We start from the raw sequence: 20,673 nt of genomic DNA, 5'->3' as shown, positions 1-20,673 counted from the left end.
ATTTGGGACCTGAACATTTTTCACGGGCCATCAAAATTCTAAGTACATATTTACGTTATTTAAAAACCAATAATATTTAACAAAAATAATAATTTACAATAATAAGTAATAACACATATAATGTTGTCGTAATAATGTGTTATTTATTATTTGTCTACGGGCCGCCATTTGGTGACCCATGGTATATACTAATATACTATATTATGTATTTAAATTGTTATAATGTATTAATATTTATTTATTTACCCCTATTTACAAATAAATAGATAATATAGAAAAAATGAAATGAAATATTTTATGCTTCATGAATACAATTAATAAAAAAATAAACTAAAATTTAGTGAGATGGATGAGCTTGTGTATGTTTCATAATATGTTCAAATCTTGGTTCTATAGTTTAGAAATACCTAGTTGTTCTTAACTTCTCGTCCTCAACGTTAAATTTTTACCTATATTTTTTTTTTTTTTTTATTTTTATTCTTTTTTTAGTTTCCGATTCTTTAAAGCGAATCCCATTTCCAAACCCCTCGACGCCCTTAGGAACCGCGACGCACAGTTGTCAGTTTGAATACCTCTGAGTCCTATACAGTTGAAAAATGAAGAAGATTCTTATAATAACTGATAAGTGCTCGTGTATTTTGTATAATATTATGTGGATATTATGATAAGCGATATCATGATATTTTCTATAATAATTAGATTATCTTAGTTATAGGCTTATAGCTTTCGACTAGTTCGTGCCTCGTGGCGGACGGCGGTCGGTGCCATTTGGCATATTATTCAATTAATTATGGTTAATTTTGAAATAAATATTATTGATTAATTATCTTAATTCGTAATTCATGAATCGTTGAGAAAATGGGCATAAAATAATTATTATTCTCCGAACATGTATTTAAATACTTATGCAATCCTACTTGATAGTATAAACTTACTACCTATAAAGTGTTGACAGATCAAATGTTTAATAAGTAAGTAGAAATTAGTTAAGAGTATGATGGTTATTAATATGTGTGTTTTAAATATATTTTTCTTTCAGATAATTCTACTGATCTACTTTTAAATAATATTTAAAAATGCGTACCAAGTATTGGACTAGTGCAAAAATATTTGCAAAAACTTTTCATTCTTCCAGCATTAGGTAAATTATTCAGTAAAAAAATCTAACATAAATTATTTAGTTCATTAATTTTGAATAAGTACATAACAGTTATCTCGGTACTTTGGCTTTCTCTGACCAATACTCAATAGTTAATACAAATATTTTATTAATGATACATTTTAATTTTTTTAACCCTTAACTACACGCATTGGTGAACTCTGTACACCAATATTTCTTATTATCTTGTTCTATTCTGGTATTAATGACATTAATATCAACCACTTAAATTTATCCTCACAACTAAGAACTGTTATAAGCTAATATCGTTAATTTTTATATTTTTAAGATTAAAATTTAGAAAAAAAAATATGATTTAACATTTAAAATAATATTTCTTTTAGATTTAAAGCTACAGTAATTGATGGGAAAAGTATTGCTAATACTATATTAAATGAGCTACGCCAAGAGACTCAAGAATGGGTTTTGAAAGGGAATCGGGCTCCCTGTTTAGTAGCAGTATTAGTTGGACAAAATCCAGCTAGTAAAATTTATGTGTCAAACAAAATGAAAGCTGCTAAAGTTGTTGGTTGTTACATTATTTCAATGGCAATAAAGTAAACAAAATTAAATAACTATTATTTTTATAAATACATATTTTTATTAGGTATAGAAACAAAAACAATTAAGTTCAGTGCATCAACAAGTGAAAACGAGCTACTTGCATGTGTCAATAGTTTAAATCACGATGGAAATGTTGATGGAATTCTAGTCCAGGTAAGTTATTTCCTTATAACAGAAAATTTACTAACTACTTGTATTTTTACAATACGCCTACAGGACCGTACCCAGAATTTTTTTTGTGGGGTGGCTCCATCCCCCACAAAAAAAATTCTGTGGAGGGTAAACAAAAAAAAAACCCTAAGTACGATCTTGTACATTAATATATTGTGATGTATTTTAAATATTATACATATTATAATCTTTAATTATAGGCTAGAGATTCCCAACTAGGGTGCTGTAAAATTATTTGAAATATATTTTTAGTCTATAGGCCATAGGGTGCCTCCGGATTTTTAGAAAATGACTAAGGGTGCCGTGAGTCAAAAAAGGTTGGGAACCTCTGCAGTATACACCTATATACCTAAAAAGACAATTTTTTGGTTACATTGCTATAGTATATAATTTGAACTTCCCTAGAATACATGTATAATCATCCAAAAAAAAAAAAAACTATCTATAATATGTTGTGCTTTGACTATAGATTTTTAAATATTATAATATTCAATATTATTTGTACATTATAAATTTGTATGCAATGTAGTTACCACTTCCTGATCATATTACTGAACGAACTTTATGCAATGCTGTAGCACCACACAAGGATGTTGATGGTTTCAACATTGTTAATATTGGAAGATTTTGTTTAGATATGCAATGTTTGGGACCATGCACACCATTGGGTGTTCATGAGTTAATTAGACGAACTGGTAAACTAAATGCTACATTTAGAAATTTAATATTTTAATTTTAAATTAAAAAAAATATATATTATTTTAGGAATTCCTACTCTTGGTAAAAATGCTGTTGTTTGTGGAAGATCAAAAAATGTTGGTATGCCTATTTCTATGTTGCTTCATGCAGATAATGCAGGTATAGTTAAAATTTGACTTATAATCGGGTTTATTACTAATTATAACTTAAAAATAAAAATACTTATACTTAAGTCATTCCTCAATTTTTAAATTATTTATAAAATACAATATATGCTGTGCTATATCTTAATGATATTATTTTAATATAATAATTTTAAAAAAACATTACCTATTATTATATGTCTGACCTTTAAAAATATAAATATAAAAATACTATTATTTAGTAATCAATAATTATGCATTGACTAACTTATATTGGTATTTTTTTTTTTAATTTATGGAAATTTTAAATTAAAGAAAAGATAAGACCTATTGTGACAATACAGTGTATAGTGTATTTAATATCAGAATATCATTATTTTAAGTTAATTATATAAATTATGTGATTGTAATTTATTTTAAATCTTATACTAAGGCGAGACATCAGCAATGGATGCAACAACAACAATATGCCATCGATATACACCGCCAGATCAATTAGCTTTATTTACAAAAACCGCCGATATTATTGTATCAGCAGCAGGTAATATTGGTTATTATACTTACAACATGAATATTTCTTGAAATAAACTGAATGTATGTATTATAAATTAGGTGTTCCGAATTTAATTCGTGCTGATATGGTTAAACCAGGAGCAGCAATCATTGATGTAGGAATAACCAGGGTAGAGGACCCGAAAACGTCCAAATCGTATTTAGTAGGTGATGTTGACTTTGAAAATGTAAAAGAAGTTGCAGGATACATAACACCAGTACCTGGAGGAGTTGGTCCAATGACAGTGGCAATGTTAATGCGTAATACAATTGCTGCTGCTAAAAAAACTGTGATTTACAACATACTTGATCCTGGTGCAGTTATATACAAACAGGCATCACAGATAAAACCATGAATGCAAATCTAGATTGGATGAAAACATTTTTATTGAATGATATTTCTTATGTGATTGAAATAAATAAATGAAAGATACATTTAATTATTAATACAATTATATTATTAGGTACATATTTTACATTACATTTTTAGTATGACATAAATTATTGTTGTCATTATTGACAACAAAAACATCATAAAATTACATTAGACATGTGTGGAAATCATAAATCTAATTTCAAGTTTTTCCAAGGGCTAAACTGCCAGTCAAAAACTCATTAAAACCAACTTTTTTACAATCCATGACTAAATAAACATGATATTAAATTTAACATTTACAAAATAGATTTTTTGATTTTATTCCAAATCAAAAAAAAATACTCAAAAGCAATCTTGTGACACTTCTATTTTTAAAAATATTGTATATTATTGTTACTGTGATATTGTTGTTTATACATGATAAGATGAAGACATCATAACCCTTGTAATTTTAGGTTTTACTAAACAAGCACTTAAAAAATATTAATGGACCGTCAAAAAAATAATAAATACTTTTTTGGGGGGTTTTAGAGTTTTGCTATATCTGATATTGTAGCCAAATTCCTTATATACTTGGCTATTGTTGAAACCAAGATATTTTTTTTCGTGTAACTAGTTTTAAATACATTTTGAAATTTACCCACGCAACATGTATCCAGTGGCGCATTTAAGGGGGGGCAACTGGGGCAAGTGCCCCGGGCGCCAAATTCTAGGGGGCGGGAAAATTTTTATAGTTTACCACTACATATAATTAAAATCTTTCTATTTAATTTGATATAATATTATTATACAAAATACAAATAAAGATTATAAATTAAAAATAGACATTTTACTTATAACTCATAAGGTCTATGATTATAAACGGTTTTCATACAGGTCTATGAGCGGCACGGGATTGTGACAATCATAGATATAAATATCAATGATTTATTTATATATTATAATATATATCATCTGTGGCGGAAATAACATGTTATTAGCTAATACGAGTTAAAAATAACATAATATCCACATCAAAATATTATTTTCCTTATCGCCGACCGCCGAACGTTATTTTTGTCAATATTAGCTATAGTGACTCGCGTGTTTAATTGTCTTCTGACAGCGTCTTGTGTAATAAGTTAACCATACGGTCATTAGACGCTTAATGTTAATATTTGATTTAATCTTTATTGTTTATTGTTTATAATTCGTTCTACTTTCAAAATTAGTATTCAGTATTCCAGTATACCTTCTATAAATTACTGGAATTTGGTAAGTACAATGTTATAAATTTATAGTTTATATATGGTTCTATGCACTGTACTCGATTGAGTATTATAAATTATATTTATATTACTATATTCTGTAATAGATTATACGCGGATTTTCAATATGGAAGCTAAAAAAAAGCTTAGTGGTTCAGGATATAGAAAGCAAGCAAAAATTAAAAAATTAAAACACGATGCATTAATTAAGAATTGTAGAAAATTAGATAGTATGTTCAAGCCATCGAATAATTCAAGTAAGTTGTTTTTGTTTTTGTTTTTATTGAAGTATAAAAACAAATAACAATTCAGTGTTTCAATTTTCAAATTTCTTATTTTGTATTTAATTATTTAAAGTACCTACCTGTTTTAAAAAAATACCAAACTCGCTTTTTATATTAATATAGGACCATTATATTATACCTAGTATAGACTACCTATCTGATAATTGTCTCTTATAACTATTGACATTTTTAGTGATCAAATTTTTGTATTTATTAACTAGTTGAAGTTATAATTAGTTAATAAAAGCTGGTTTACTTTGAAACTTATATTTTGAATTTTATAATAAATTTGAATAATAATTGAAACTTGATGAATTAGATATGTTAAAGTTAAACCTACCTACAAAAATAAATATAAACCTGAATTATTCAAATGTAAGCAGTTCTGTACAGCATGGCTACAAAAAATGATGGAAATATTGAGACAGAAATTAAATTAAAATTATATTTATTTTATGTTTGAAATTAAATAATTCTTTTTTATGTTTAATAGATACAGATGATAAACTGGAGATGTTAAACCAAGGTACACAAATACAAATGAACCCAGATTATTCAAATGTAAACAGTTCTGAACAGTACAAACCTACAAAAAGTAGTGGTTATATTGAGACAGAAAGTAAAATTAAAAATGTAACTATCTTATATTTGCAATTAAATAATTGTATTTTATTATTTAATAGATACAGATGATGAACTAGATATGTTAAACCAAGATACACAAATACAAATGAACCCAGATTATTCAAATATAAACAGTTCTGAACAGCACAATCCTATGACAAGTAGTGGAAATATTGTGACAGAATGTAAATAAAAAATGTAATTATTTTATTATTGCAATTAAATAGTGGTATTTTATTATTTAATAGATACAGATGATAAACTAGAGATGTTAAATCAAGATACACAAATACAAATATACCCAGATTATTCAAATGTAAACAGTTCTGAACAACACAAACTTACAAAAAGTAGTGGTTATATTAAGACAGAAAGTAAATTAAAAATGTAACTATTTTATATTTGCAATTAAATAATTGTATTTTATTATTTAATAGATAGTATTTCTGAGATAAATACTGATATATTGTCATCTAAGAATAATGAAACTGCTGATGTTTTGTTTGAGCCTACTGATATTCCTCGGTAAATTATTTTATGTTAATATTTTAATAATTACTTGTAAGATACCTAAATTATTTACTAATATTTTAATATAAATAAACACTATTCAATACAAATACTATTCTAATATTTATGTGTTTTAATTTGGTAGGTGTATTAAAATAGTTAAAAAGGAATTAAGTGATTAAATGAAAATTACATAATTATTAGTTTTGTTTTAAAATAACCATGTTCAGTGTTTGTAGTGTTTTCATAATTTTTTACATACCAGTCACTTAATTTTAGTATTTATAGATTAAAATAAATCAATTACAATATAATATATAATAGTTGTTATTTTTCATAGATGTGATCCTGCTTTATGGAAAATAAACGAGTTCACTATAGAATATATTTGTATTAATGGATTTTCTCAAGATTTAAATGATTTAAATTTTACCAAGTCTAAACGAGCATATACAAAACTTCACAAAAAAACTACCAAAACCTACTATAGGTACAAATTTAAGTTTTAGTAACTAATGATAAGATAATTTTAATAACTTAACCTTATTTTAATTTAATTTTAAGATTTTGCAATAAAAACTATTGGAATACAAGACTACCTAATGGTGATTCAATTAAACGTAATTTCATTGCATACTCAGAAAGTAAGGGTGTAATTTACTGTATCCCATGCTTGTTGTTTGGCAACATAAATTCATCTTCATTTGCTTCAAAAGGATTTTCAAACTGGAAAAGAGCTGAAGAGCTCATATCACAACATGAAAATTCTTTAAAACATCGTTCAAATATTCTAGCAATGAAAAATCGAGGACAAACACATCAAAGAATTGATCAACAAATAATACAACAAATTGAAAATGAACGTATGTATTGGATCAATGTTTTAAAAAGAGTTGTGGCAATTGTTAAAACATTGGCATCAAGAGGTTTAGCATTCAGAGGACATACTTCAAAAATTGGATGTCCACGTAATGGAAATTTTATGATGGCACTTGAGTTATTAGCTGAATTTGACCCTTTTATATCAAACCATATTTCCAAAAATGGTAATCCCGGTAAAGGTCATACTTCATATTTATCATATTATATTTATGAGCAATTTATTTTATTAATGTCTAAAAAAGTAGAAAATACTATTATTCAAGATGTCAATACTTCACGATATTTTTCAATTAGTGTTGATTCAACGCCAGATATTACCCACACTGATCAACTTTCTTTAGTTGTACGATTTGTTGATGAGAGTGGTAATGTATTTGAGCGTTTTTTATGTTTTATGAATAATGTTGGACATAAATCAGAAGATATGGCTGAAGCAGTGATAACAATTCTGAATAAGTACAATTTGAATCTTAACTATTTAAGAGGGCAGTCATATGACAATGCGAGTAACATGTCTGGTAGTTACTCTGGATTACAAGCTAGAATAAAACTGATAAATCCATTGGCCAAGTTTGTTCCCTGCTCGGCTCATTCATTAAATTTAGTGGGACAAAATGCTGCCAGCTGTTGTAATGAAGCTATTCATTTTTTTAACTTTCTTCAAAACTTGTACACATTCTTTTCAGCATCAACTTACCGATGGCAGATTTTAAATTCTTCAATCAAGAGATTATCAGATACAAGGTGGTCTGCAAGAGATGATGCATGTTATTCATTAAATAAAAATTGGTCATCTATTGAAAATGCTTTAATTAAGATTGGAGAAAATGAAAAAGAAAAACCAGCTATTCGATGTGAAGCAAATGGTATACTCAAAATACTTAAATCATTAGAAACATTTTTCTTGTCAATTTTTTGGGGAGACATATTACATAGGTTTAATACAGTTAGCAAAAAACTTCAAAGTGTAAATATTGATTTAAGTGTTGTTGTTGAGCTTTATCAATCATTAATTAATTATGTTGGTGATATTCGTACAGATAAAGATTATGAAAATTTTAAAAGAAATGCTATTGAAAAATGTGGAATTATGAACTTTAGAAATACTGAAAAGCGACAAAAAAAAATTAAAAAATTTAGTGATGACAGTTCAATGGAAAGTATTGTAACTAATTTTAAAATCAATACCTATTTTGTTATTTTAGACCAATTGAAGTCAGAATTGTTGAGAAGAAAAATTGCATATAACAACCTTTTAAAAAATTATTATTTTTTTTTTAAAATTACTAAAATGACAGCTGCAGACATAAGGGTATCTGCTGAGCTGTTAAGAAATGAATATAATACAGATTTGGGAACTTCATTTCCTAATGAATGTATTCATTTTAGCAGCTATTTGAAAACTATTTCTAATCCTCCTCAAAGTATTCAAGATATGTTAGTGTTTATAAGAAAAAATAATTTGAAGGATATTTTCCCTTATATAGATATTGCTTTAAGAATGTTACTATGCACTCCAGTTAGTAACTGCTCAACTGAGAGGTCATTTTCAGCCTTAAAACGAATAAAATCATATTTAAGGTCAAACATAGGCGAAGAAAGGCTCACTGCATTAGCAATCATGAATATAGAATCTGATGTTACTACAGCAATAAGCTACGACGATATTATTCAAGAATTTGCTCAAGACCATGCACGACGAAAAGTATAAGTACATTTTTAAATATTGTTTGTTCTAGTATATTAATAATTATTTTAAATATATTTATATTTATTATCTACAAAAATATTAAATGTGTATTTCTTGAGGAGGGGGGGCGCTAGTAAAATGTTGCCCCAGGGCGCTAAATGTTTAAATGCGCCACTGCATGTATCAGTTTAATACTTTAATGTTTCATCACATGTTTAATATTTTTACAAATTATGTAATACACTAATACAGTGTTATAGAAAGGTATGAATTGTGATAAAAAAATTAGATACATCAAATTAAAAATCTCTCGGGTGATAAAAATTCCAATGCTGTAAAAGCATTCAAGATAAAGGTATAATTTCCAATAGGTAGTAGGTAGGCATAAGGTATATCGTAAATTTGTAATTTGTATTTTGTATATTTTAAAGAACTAGATCAGAAAACAGACTACCTAATATTTAAAAAACAGCTTATGGACATTTGTCAAAAATAGGACACATAATAATAATGATCGCGATTAGTGACAATAGTGCAGCGCAACATACATTATTCAAAAATAATAATTCCATTATTAAAGAGTCACGGAGGTGAGCGCGTCACAATCATGGTTATACCTGCATTTTATCTAAATTACCGAGGTCGCTATAGTCATAATTATATGATTATTAATTCCACTCTACAACGGACATTGCTATCACGGGCGCACGGATATAGTATGTATTAGACTATAAGTAAGTATGTACACGATAAAAAGAACATACAAATGATTGTTCATTGATTACATTGGTTAAATATATACGCGTCATTCCGACGATGGCGCGTATGAACTCAATCATTATAAATTAAAAACGCTCGCGTACGATATGTCGCGTCGTCGCGTATGATACGCGCCCATGTGAAACAGGCTACGGGCCTAAGAACAATCATCTCTACATCGGGATTCCACAATTAGTAGTATAATATTTTTTGTGTTTATTTTATGACATTATTTTGGTAAACACACTTGGAACTTCGTTGGATGTAGGCAAGGTTTATTGATATAAGATATATTATCTATAAACCTTGGGATGTAGGTACCTTTCACATTTTATCAGTAGTAAATGGTTACTATTACCACACGGCACACGTCCACAAGTTGTTGAATATTTATCAACTTACGATAACACGGTGTATTAAAAAGATAACTACAGAATTCCGGTGAACCCAAAAGCAAATAGTATAAGGTCTATGGGTGAACCCAAAAGCGCAAATTCGTCTTGCGCTTTTGTACTTTAGTAGTGAGATAAAAGAGCAAAAATAAATTGTACCTATTACCCGTTTAATTTTCATTTTAAAATTATTAATTTTTAATTAAATTCATAGTATTTTTATAATTAAAAAATACATCAACAGTGATTAAGTTCAGTTGAAGTTTAGTATTAAGGTATTTAAATTTAAATTTTTTAAATTAATTTTATAATCACTAGAATAATATTAATAACTATATATTAACACTCTCTATTATAATCTATATCATGCCTTATTATTTGTTATGCTATATTTTCTAATAAAAGCATTTTACAAAAAAAAAAAAAACTATATATATTATGGTTTTAATAAAATACATTTTATTTTTGTAAAACCAACTTGTGCTTATGGTTTGTTAAAAATGAATTTTTTAGCGTTTATGGAATATTTATTTTTGAGCTTTTGGGTTGCATTTGGGTCATATTTTGCTCTTATGGGCTACAGCCTAGAATTCAGCGAATTAAAAGTTGACGCGTTAATAATGAGCCTTTTTACACGTTAGAGTGTAAAAGTGTAAATATTATTCTATAATATACGTATATAATTATGTTTATTGTATGTTCATACCATACCAACAGTGTTCTTCATTATTGGCACTGGGTAGTGGTCAACACACCGTACCAAACGGTAACACGTGATGTAAAATATTAGGTAAATTGACTAAATCGTTAATTCAACATGTTGAAGACGATTTTAGTCATCTTTGGTGAAAAATAAAACGAAATTAATTTAGCACGACCGAAAATGACTTAAATACGTAAATTTAAAAATGTATAATTTTACATCGTATAAAAATTATACATTGCTCACAATATACCTACATTATATGTATTTATGTATAAGTAGGAATTTGGCCTTCGGCGTTACAGAATCAAGTCTATAATTATTATTCGAAAACAGCATTCGTTTAATAAAAGTTTTAAAATTTCTAACGACACAAATAAATCAACATTTAACAAATGCAATTAGAGTTCAAAAACTTTAAAACTCAATATAGTCAACGTACAACATAAATAATTCATAAGTTGAACAACTGCCATATAGTCATATAATGTACATAATATTCAGTTCACAATACTCAGTAATCTTTGTTGTCATCAACCTCTTCGACAACTTCTTCATCGTCAAATTCAACTTCTTCAGCTGTTGCTTCCTGTAAACAAACGTAAAGCATTATGGTAAATATTATAATCAAAACATTGACGTCTGTTTTGTAGAGAAAATCATGAATTTATGACAAAGCTATTATGATTTTCATTTTCATTTTCTAATATTTACCGATAATAATTAAGTATTATACAATACACATACATTACAATAATATAGGGAATTTTAAAACATTTAAAATGGGCATCATACTACTATTATGTCATAATTCATAATACGTTATAAATAGAAATTAAAATTAAAGTACATGTATTGTACTAATATAAGACGTTACAAATGTCTAACAAACGTACGACAGGCTAAATTTGCATTCAGAGAAATTCATATAAAGGTGAATTGACTTATAATCGAATTTAATAGTAAGGAGTATTATATCTAGGGTCTCTATATAGGTTTCTATTGATATTTAAATGTTGAAGAAAGTTATGAATTATGATCATTATCAATATTGTAATACTTTACATATAGGTAGTTATTATAGTACCTACCTTACTTTAAAATTAAATCATCAATAGACGTCTTCTAGATGGCATAGATTTCTAGATAATATACTCTCAAGTTTAAATTTGATAATAAGCTATTGATTCACTAATATTGAAACTAACAAATTAGATTCTTCTGTATTTTAATTTTCTATACGTTTTATATGACGGAGATAACACACGTAAGTATAGCGTTTTCATAATGATAATAACATAATACTTAGATGATTCATGGTACCTGGTACTGTTGGTATTCGGATACTAAATCATTCATATTGGATTCGGCTTCTGTGAATTCCATTTCATCCATACCCTCGCCTGTGTACCAATGCAAGAATGCCTTACGGCGGAACATGGCTGTGAATTGTTCGGAGATGCGTTTGAATATCTCTTGGATGGCGGTAGTATTACCGATAAATGTTGCCGACATTTTGAGACCACGGGGTGGTATATCGCACACGGCGACCTTAACATTACTGGGTATCCATTCCACGAAATATCTGAAGAAATTAATCATTCATGGTTATATTAATTGAGTATCATAATGTCATGTTATCGATAATATACGAGTAGTTATTGACAAACGTTAGTTTTCGACGATACGTACCCAGAGTTCTTATTCTGAATGTTCAACATTTGTTCATCGACTTCTTTCATGGACATTATTCCTCTGAATATGGCGGCCACTGTCAGGTAGCGCCCGTGTCTAGGATCGCAAGCTGTCATCATGTTCTTGGCGTCAAACATCTGTCACACAAATATAAACGGTAAAACATATACGTAAATATTTAGCATTAACACGTGACGATGTCAAATTACGCACTTGTTGGGTGAGTTCTGGGACTGAAAGTGCTCTGTAAGACTGACTACCCCTAGCTGTAAGTGGGGCGAATCCGGGCATGAAGAAATGTAACCTCGGGAATGGGACCATGTTGACGGCCAACTTTCTCAGGTCAGCGTTCAACTGACCAGGAAACCGAAGACATGTCGTCACTCCAGACATAGTTACCTAAAACACGATTATGTTATTGACTGTAACATTTTTATTCAGTTGATGGTATTTATCGAAATTAAAATATTAAGTAAAGACGACTTACAGAGACCAAGTGGTTGAGATCGCCGTACGTTGGTGACGTTAATTTTAGAGTTCTAAAACAAATATCGTACAATGCTTCGTTGTCGATACAAAACGTTTCGTCCGTGTTTTCCACCAACTGGTGCACAGACAATGTGGCGTTATAGGGCTCCACCACGGTGTCTGATACCTTCGGAGATGGAACAACACTGAACGTATTCATTATGCGGTCTGGATATTCCTCTCGAATTTTCGATATCAACAGAGTACCCATACCGGATCCTGTTCCACCGCCTAAAGAGTGAGCTAGTTGAAATCCTTGTAGACAATCGCAGTTTTCGGCCTCACGACGTACTACATCCATAACAGAGTCTACCAACTCAGCACCCTCTGTGTAATGACCTTTAGCCCAGTTGTTACCTGAAAATTAATTATTTTTGATCGTGAATAAAACTGTATTTTTTGGTACTTTCGAGATTTAGTACCGGCTCCGCTTTGTCCGAAAACATAGTTATCTGGCCTAAACAACTGTCCAAACGGTCCAGAACGGACAGAGTCCATGGTACCAGGTTCCAAATCAACCAGAATTGCTCTAGGCACATATTTCCCATCTGTAAATACAACGTTGGTTATTATTAAATCATATGATTAGATTTAATGATCTTCTTACTGGTGCCGGCTTCATTAAAGTAAACATTGATTCTCTCCAATTGTAAGTCGTTGTCACCGTGATAAGCACCACATGGATCGATACCATGTTCATCCGAAATGATCTCCCAAAACTATAAAATTAGGTTTTCATATTATATTTGAATTAAATATATTTAAAATATAGTGACAACAACAGTACCATAACTCATAAATATTTATGCGACTGATTACAATGTTTATATTAAAATTTGTGTATGGTATTGGTATTGTATCACATCAACATAAATTATAATAGTTATTAGTTTATTACCATAAAAATACAAATACTAGAAAATATATAAACCGATGTGATATAATCAGAATTATTTGTGGAATTATGTAACAACATAAGCGGATAAGGCTTACTTAGACTTAAATCGAAGTTCCAGTTGCAGTTATAGCAACTTCACAGTGTGATTTAAACATTTTAAACTGTATAACAGATTTACATAAATATAATATATGATGTACAATTATATGGTATAAAATATGATAATTAATTTAACCGGATGTTTACAAAACTATGTAAATCATTATAATCAATATACTATTTTTATTTTTTTTTGTTCAGAAATATACCTTTATACCCGAACAATTTTAATTAACGTAATAACCTACTAGTCTTTTTGTAGGTACCTAAATACCTAATGTTCTTTGCTCAATATATATTAAAAAATATATTTAAGTATCGAAAGTTGTGTAATCATCACACTTCAATGTTATATATTGAACGCATATTATCTATGCTGTATGGGTATTGAAAGAGTTGTATTAGTATTACTATTTTAATTTATAACTCTAAGAAATAATAATAGTATTCGAAAAACTATTTATATCTATAATATCTAATTTGTAATTTTTCATAATTTTCTGACATAACTATGAAATTATATAATATTTATTTCAAAAACATGTAAAATAAGTAAGTACTTGTATGAATGGCAATCATGACCATTTTAAACCAAGATGGTTATTAGAGCACATCTATACAATATACAAATGCAAGAGGACAGCATACACATATGTTGTCTCCGTTGTTCGTTGAACGTAAAACATGTCAAATCTGCGTCCAGCAGAATCAATTTTATGCTGTTACAAATTTAGCTATTATTAAACTTAAAGGTAATATTATTATCTAAGGCATCTCATAGGCTTTTATTGATATATTAATCTTTAAGTGAGCTAAGTTATGTAAAATATTAAAACTTTAAAATGCTCGTTACTCACTTTAAAATTAATTTATCAACAACATCCTAAGAGATGTTCAAATGTCCTAGATAATATTATTACTTTTAAGTTTAATAATAGGTAAATTGACTAATATTAAAGTTAGCAGCATAAAATTGATTCTGCTGAACGAAAATTTGCCATGTTTTTCGTTTGTAAGACGGAGACAACATACGCGAGTATGGACGTCCTATTAGGACTAAGAGGACGCTGCGGCATGTGTGTCTAATAAACATATAACATAAGAAATTTCCATTTAGTAGCATCGATGTTATGTTGTTAGCTTTAATATCAGATTGAATTAATCATAGGTCAAGTGGATGAGACATCAGCTTAACAGATATTGAAAAAAATACGCAAATAATGAAATAACTGAAAAATAATACGAGTAGGAACATACTCATAATAATTGGAAATGTTGTCATTACACTAAAATTTTTATTTTCAACTTCATTAAAAAATAACAATATTCTATTACTGTTGAATATTTCAACAGATAAAAATTAATTTTTTATGCAATAAGTTCTAAGTATAAAAACATTGCATTATATAAATTGCAAATTTAACAATTAAGTAAAACTATAGAATATTGAAATTATACATATTATACATAATATATAAAAACAATTACTTAACTAGGTATTCCTTTTCTAATATTTTTTTAATGAAAATTTGCTATAAGTAATAAGTACATTACTATTTTTTTACTTAATAGTTGTTATTAAGTAGGTACTTAATTATTCAAATATTCATACATAGTATACATAGTTAACCAATATTTTAATGACAGTAATTATTCCATTTAATCATATTATTAAAACGTAATTTGGTAAGCTGAATATGTTTTAATATGATTTATGACAATATTAATGACATTTCAAAAACTTTGAATAACTAATTAGGTAATAAATAATAATTGACATGAAGGTTATTTTTAATTCTGAATAAGGCTTTCATTACAGTTTACCTACAAATTCTAGTTGAGTAAATTAATAATTAACTAGTAGTATTATAGGTATACTTTGTCCAGCAAAAGAACACGAAGCAGTCGGACGAAAATCAGTTTTTCTGGGCATCCTCACGTGACACTCTGTTAGAATGTAAATGTAACTGGTCTCGATGGTAGGGTGTCGAATGGATATGCACAAAATTGGCTTATTCTCTCACTGGACAGAGTAAAGACAGTATAGGTTAGGTATATTAGAAGTTTTTTTGCACAGGCAACCTTAAAAAAGCCAAACCCGATCCGAAAAATAATCATGGTATATTGATAGGTATGTAATTTGAACCAACTAGATGCTTCTAGACTAATTATGTTGAGCCTGATTCAACCCGACCCATAATATATTATTAAGGAAGGCTATAAGAAGACCCGAACAAACACAAGAATATTTAAAAAAACTGTTACCTACTTGATTCATCTTAAGATATATTATAAACAGCTTAATTTAAAAATAGCCAGAAATGATAATATTATTTAAAAAATATATAATATGTATTTATTTTATGTCACCTATCGGATATGAATTGATCTAGCAAGGTTTGGTAAGTTCCCACACGAAACATAGCAGAAGTAAGTGGTTACATATGTAATTTCTTATACACGAACAGAAATACACCAATATGTATCTTCGGATCTTCCTATATAGTAATTAAACTAAATATTACTTTCTGTACAATGCAAGTGTACTACGAGTATAACTATCTACTTTCGAATACCCTTATACTATTTACACTAAGTCGATACTAAGTTGCAATTTTAATTTGAATAAAATGAGAAGCAAATTTGTATTCATTGTATTTTTTTTTTTCGTATAGTTACTTACCCGTGGGTATTTTTACCTGATATATTACGTGTGGAAACTTATTTTAGGTACCAGACCTAACACGGGGCCCGAATATCATGTAAAATATTATAGGTAGGTACGGCATAAACTTTGAGTCAATTATTTATTTTAAAAATTGATAATACAAATAGTTTATTGATTACTGAATATTGTGATTTGATTTATAATTTGTTTAGTTTCAATATAATATTCGAGATAATACTAATTAAATATAATAGATAAAATAAAAATTAATGTGAGGCCTAGCAGTATTTTTCTTTTTTGAAATATGTGATTTTATTCTAAAATCAATTGATTAATAATTCGTGTAAGTACTATAGGTATAAAATTACGCTATCCTGCATAAACTTATTTGTCTATTTTATGTAAACGTAGAATTTAATTTAACAATCATTAAACGTTCTATTTTCCAAATTAAAAATCATACTTATCAAATAACTTTGTAAAATTGGGTTTATCTGAATTTTTAACGTATTGTCGTTAAAAAAAATATATAAATGATTTTTTACACACAACCAAACTTGATGGATTTTTTAAAACATATTGATCCAACCCAACCTCCTGATTTGGTATAAAATTAAAACTCAACCTGATCCGAACTAATGAAAATGCCGTCCTGCAATCTGCATCTGATCCAAGTACCTGTAGTTTTAACGTACTGTTTTTTTGTTAACGTGTTTAATAAAATATATCTATATTGTTAAATTTGGCATTCTTAAAAAAATATATTATCTAATAATTACTTCATAATATTATTTAATAAATATTATTTGTTGCTTTTCTGAAGAACAAAAAATTTAGTTCCCACCCATTTCATTTATTTTTTGATCTGTGCTTACATGCTATATTGATTAGTTTATATATGAAAGCATCTACATTACAACAGTCAATATCAATGTTTCGAATAGTTGTATGTATTTTGATGAAGACATATTATTTCCTGATGTAGATAATAAATAATATGATGATATAACTATATCACACAATAACAGTTAATTCATATTGTATAATAATTATCAATTAATAAACTTGTGATTCATAATGTATATACTGCAAGTTATTTTCATATAATACATAATATATACTTAAATTTTTTTTAATTAGAAATCAATACTATTTGACACGTATTTATATTTTTAATAAATATTATAACAATCTATATACATTATGCATAGAAATAAAAGTTTTGAGATTTTAATTAAATCCGTGAATTTAACACTAGATCGTCTAGACTCTAGATCATTGATTAATAATGTATATGTAATATAGTACACATTCTTAACCTAGTTTATATGATAAAATGAAATCGATATAGTAAAAATCGTTATTTTATGGAGAATTTTATGGAATTTTTTTTTTCAAAAATATAAATGGGCTATACGGTCTAGTAGACGTGTATTCGATTCATCGTAATTGCGATTTTATGTATATATGTATAGAAAGAGAATACAATTAACTAAAAAAAAATGCACTCAATACAATAAAATCTCTAAGATTTGAGTAGTACCGCTCACATAATTAAATAATTTTACGAACTAAAACAATTGCGTCGATAAGATTATATAATATTAATATATAATAATATATATATATATATATATATAGGTATTTGAAATAACCTCCAATGACGCAGTCAATCGATAAACGTATAGTCGATTAAAATGTATGGGTATGGTTTGTGAGAAAATGAAGACCTACGAAAATTGGACTAGTTTGCCTATGTACACTATTTAGTGTTTAAAAAACTATCATTGCATGGTGTTGATACACTGCATGTTATTGACTACGATGCGTGCGCTTACGTTTTTATGTACACGTGTTAAAACAACCGATAAGTATAGATATTAAATATTGTGTGTAGACAAATATTAAAACAACAATTTTGTGACGACGGCTATTAAAAATGTACCTAATGTACCTATATAAGTATCATAATATACACATACTAATAGTTAATACTATATTATAGACACACGATGTGATCGTTATGCGACAACTGATTTAACATGATATTTTTATTGTCCAACAAAATATATGTATTATGTTTTCATTGAAGAGGTTTTACGATAGAAGGAAATGAAGAAATTTATAATCTCGGTCAGTATTGCAGAAGTGAATTTTCGAGTTTATCGATCTCATCCCCACTGTGGCTGGGCGCCAGAACTGCGTTTATGGTACACCGTGAAATGGCAAACGGCTAAGCCGGAAATAACGAATGATAATTATGTGTCGTCGGATATATATGACCAAATTCAGTATGTCGTGCAAGACGATATATGCGGTGGTGCCTGGACGTTTCTAAAAATATACTAGGGAGCTTTTGGAACGGTACCAACGGGCAATGAAGTATTAGAATAGTTATAATGTTAAGTTTATAGAAAAACACCTACATATTGGACAGAGGAAGCCAAGAGGGTCAAAGATGAAAAGAATTATAGTAGTCACTGGTCACATGTACTGGATAAGGTACTTATATTGTACAGTGGTTATTGAATGCTGATATTGTATTTGGGTTTTTTCGTATATAGTTTACGATCACATTGTTAAGTTTACCTACACAGAGGATAATGAACCTAAAAACAACACGATTGTTATTTTGTTAGCGCCTAATATAAGTTGTAACATTATATGTATTACATAATATGATTAAATTATGCTAGTTTTTTTTCTGACAGCTGCGGGTGCCGACTAAAGCCAAACTCAAAAGTACTATGAGCACGATAGCGACAAAGTATACATAAAACATATTATACGATCGAATTAGGTGTTCGTTATTAATTATTATCTATTGCATTTTTAATTAATAATATCCGAATATAGTCTTTTCAGTAATTAATTCGATTTCGGTTAAACCTTACATATTTCATTTTTTACGATAATACCTTAAATTAAGTAGATAGTGCTAATATCGTTATATGCATAATAAAATCCTAAAAAGGTGTGGACATTTTTAAAATTATAAGTCCCCCTTCCAATAAGCTGAATTTCCCGTTAAAAAGACCCCCTTTGAAGACAAAATGAACATCAACATGTTTATCGATTGAAACGACAAATGTGTGAGTGTGTGACTACGCTGTTACGCCGTATTCGTTTGTGCGCAATGGAATCCTTCTTTTCCCGGAAAACTCGCGAACCCCGGGAATCGGGATAACATTGAAATAATTGAATAATGGAAAAAAAACCTCGTGGTCTGTTCCGAGACACACGGCCGCCGTGCCGCCCTGCATCGTTTCGTCATATTATATAATATTATTATATCGTATTACTAGTTTTGAAAGACCGCCAAAACCATACGCGGCGACTAACAATAATAATAAATAATATAATAATACTATTGGTATGTCTCGAGCCTCGACTCGTTTTGAGTGCACATTTACACTGACACATCACACATGTGTGTTGCAAGAAAGCTGATAGGCGGAAAAAAACTCCCAAAATTTATAATAATTAACGGGAAACCAGCAACCGCGGCGGCGCACGAGCGAACAGTGTTATACGTGACGCGTATCTCAAAGTAGGTACAGCGGCGCGACACACGCAAAGCTGTAAAACATAATATTCTTATAATATATCAGTAATATCACAACGGGCGTTACCTATGGCGGAAAACTCAAAATACCAACACGGTTTTCTCACGAGGAATTCTACGTGTGATTTTCCTAAAAGACAACGACACATATAATAGTTGTTTCTTAACATCGACCAACGATTATTTAAATTATATGCATCTACTATTACTGTGATCGAAGACGTCGCTATAATAATAATAATAATAATAATAATAATACAGGTAGGTTTTATGTTTACTTTGGCTCCGATCTGATTTCCGCACTGACCGGCCTGCAAATGCAAAATCTCCCTCATGACGATTAGCGCGTTTCGAGCAGCGGCAACGGTTGTAATTGAAACGTGATTTGTCGCGGTCGATGTCGTTCGCCCACGTTGTTCACGTTGGTTTGTAGTTTGCACACTGCCGCAGTGACGCCGCCGCCAC

General features: G+C 28.8%; 3 protein-coding genes across 3 annotated transcripts; 2 read left to right on the top strand and 1 right to left on the bottom strand.

The window, feature by feature from the left end:
* The first annotated feature begins 706 nt into the window (after positions 1–706).
* LOC132918589 (bifunctional methylenetetrahydrofolate dehydrogenase/cyclohydrolase, mitochondrial) lies at positions 707–3,728 on the top strand. The gene is made up of 8 exons (XM_060979920.1): positions 707–971; positions 1,040–1,141; positions 1,504–1,688; positions 1,767–1,876; positions 2,424–2,589; positions 2,660–2,752; positions 3,170–3,277; positions 3,349–3,728. Exons 2-8 carry the CDS (start codon positions 1,077–1,079, stop codon positions 3,642–3,644), a joined length of 1,023 nt encoding a protein of 340 aa, XP_060835903.1. The 5' UTR covers positions 707–971; positions 1,040–1,076; the 3' UTR covers positions 3,645–3,728.
* Positions 3,729–3,866: 138 nt separating this feature from the next.
* LOC132918580 (zinc finger MYM-type protein 1-like) lies at positions 3,867–9,672 on the top strand. The gene is made up of 8 exons (XM_060979893.1): positions 3,867–4,918; positions 5,019–5,168; positions 5,689–5,814; positions 5,879–6,004; positions 6,068–6,193; positions 6,257–6,344; positions 6,670–6,819; positions 6,894–9,672. Exons 2-8 carry the CDS (start codon positions 5,039–5,041, stop codon positions 8,920–8,922), a joined length of 2,775 nt encoding a protein of 924 aa, XP_060835876.1. The 5' UTR covers positions 3,867–4,918; positions 5,019–5,038; the 3' UTR covers positions 8,923–9,672.
* Positions 9,673–11,074: 1,402 nt separating this feature from the next.
* LOC132918587 (tubulin beta chain-like) lies at positions 11,075–20,673 on the bottom strand. The gene is made up of 8 exons (XM_060979905.1): positions 20,487–20,673; positions 13,586–13,697; positions 13,401–13,526; positions 12,938–13,335; positions 12,664–12,849; positions 12,448–12,587; positions 12,079–12,340; positions 11,075–11,344 (listed from the first exon to the last, which is right to left on the bottom strand). Exons 1-8 carry the CDS (start codon positions 20,541–20,543, stop codon positions 11,270–11,272), a joined length of 1,356 nt encoding a protein of 451 aa, XP_060835888.1. The 5' UTR covers positions 20,544–20,673; the 3' UTR covers positions 11,075–11,269.

The sequence above is a fragment of the Rhopalosiphum padi genome, chromosome 1 (genome assembly GCF_020882245.1).
Source record: "Rhopalosiphum padi isolate XX-2018 chromosome 1, ASM2088224v1, whole genome shotgun sequence".
In the NCBI taxonomy this organism is placed as follows: domain Eukaryota; kingdom Metazoa; phylum Arthropoda; class Insecta; order Hemiptera; family Aphididae; genus Rhopalosiphum; species Rhopalosiphum padi.
This window is presented reverse-complemented; position numbering and strand designations above follow the sequence as displayed.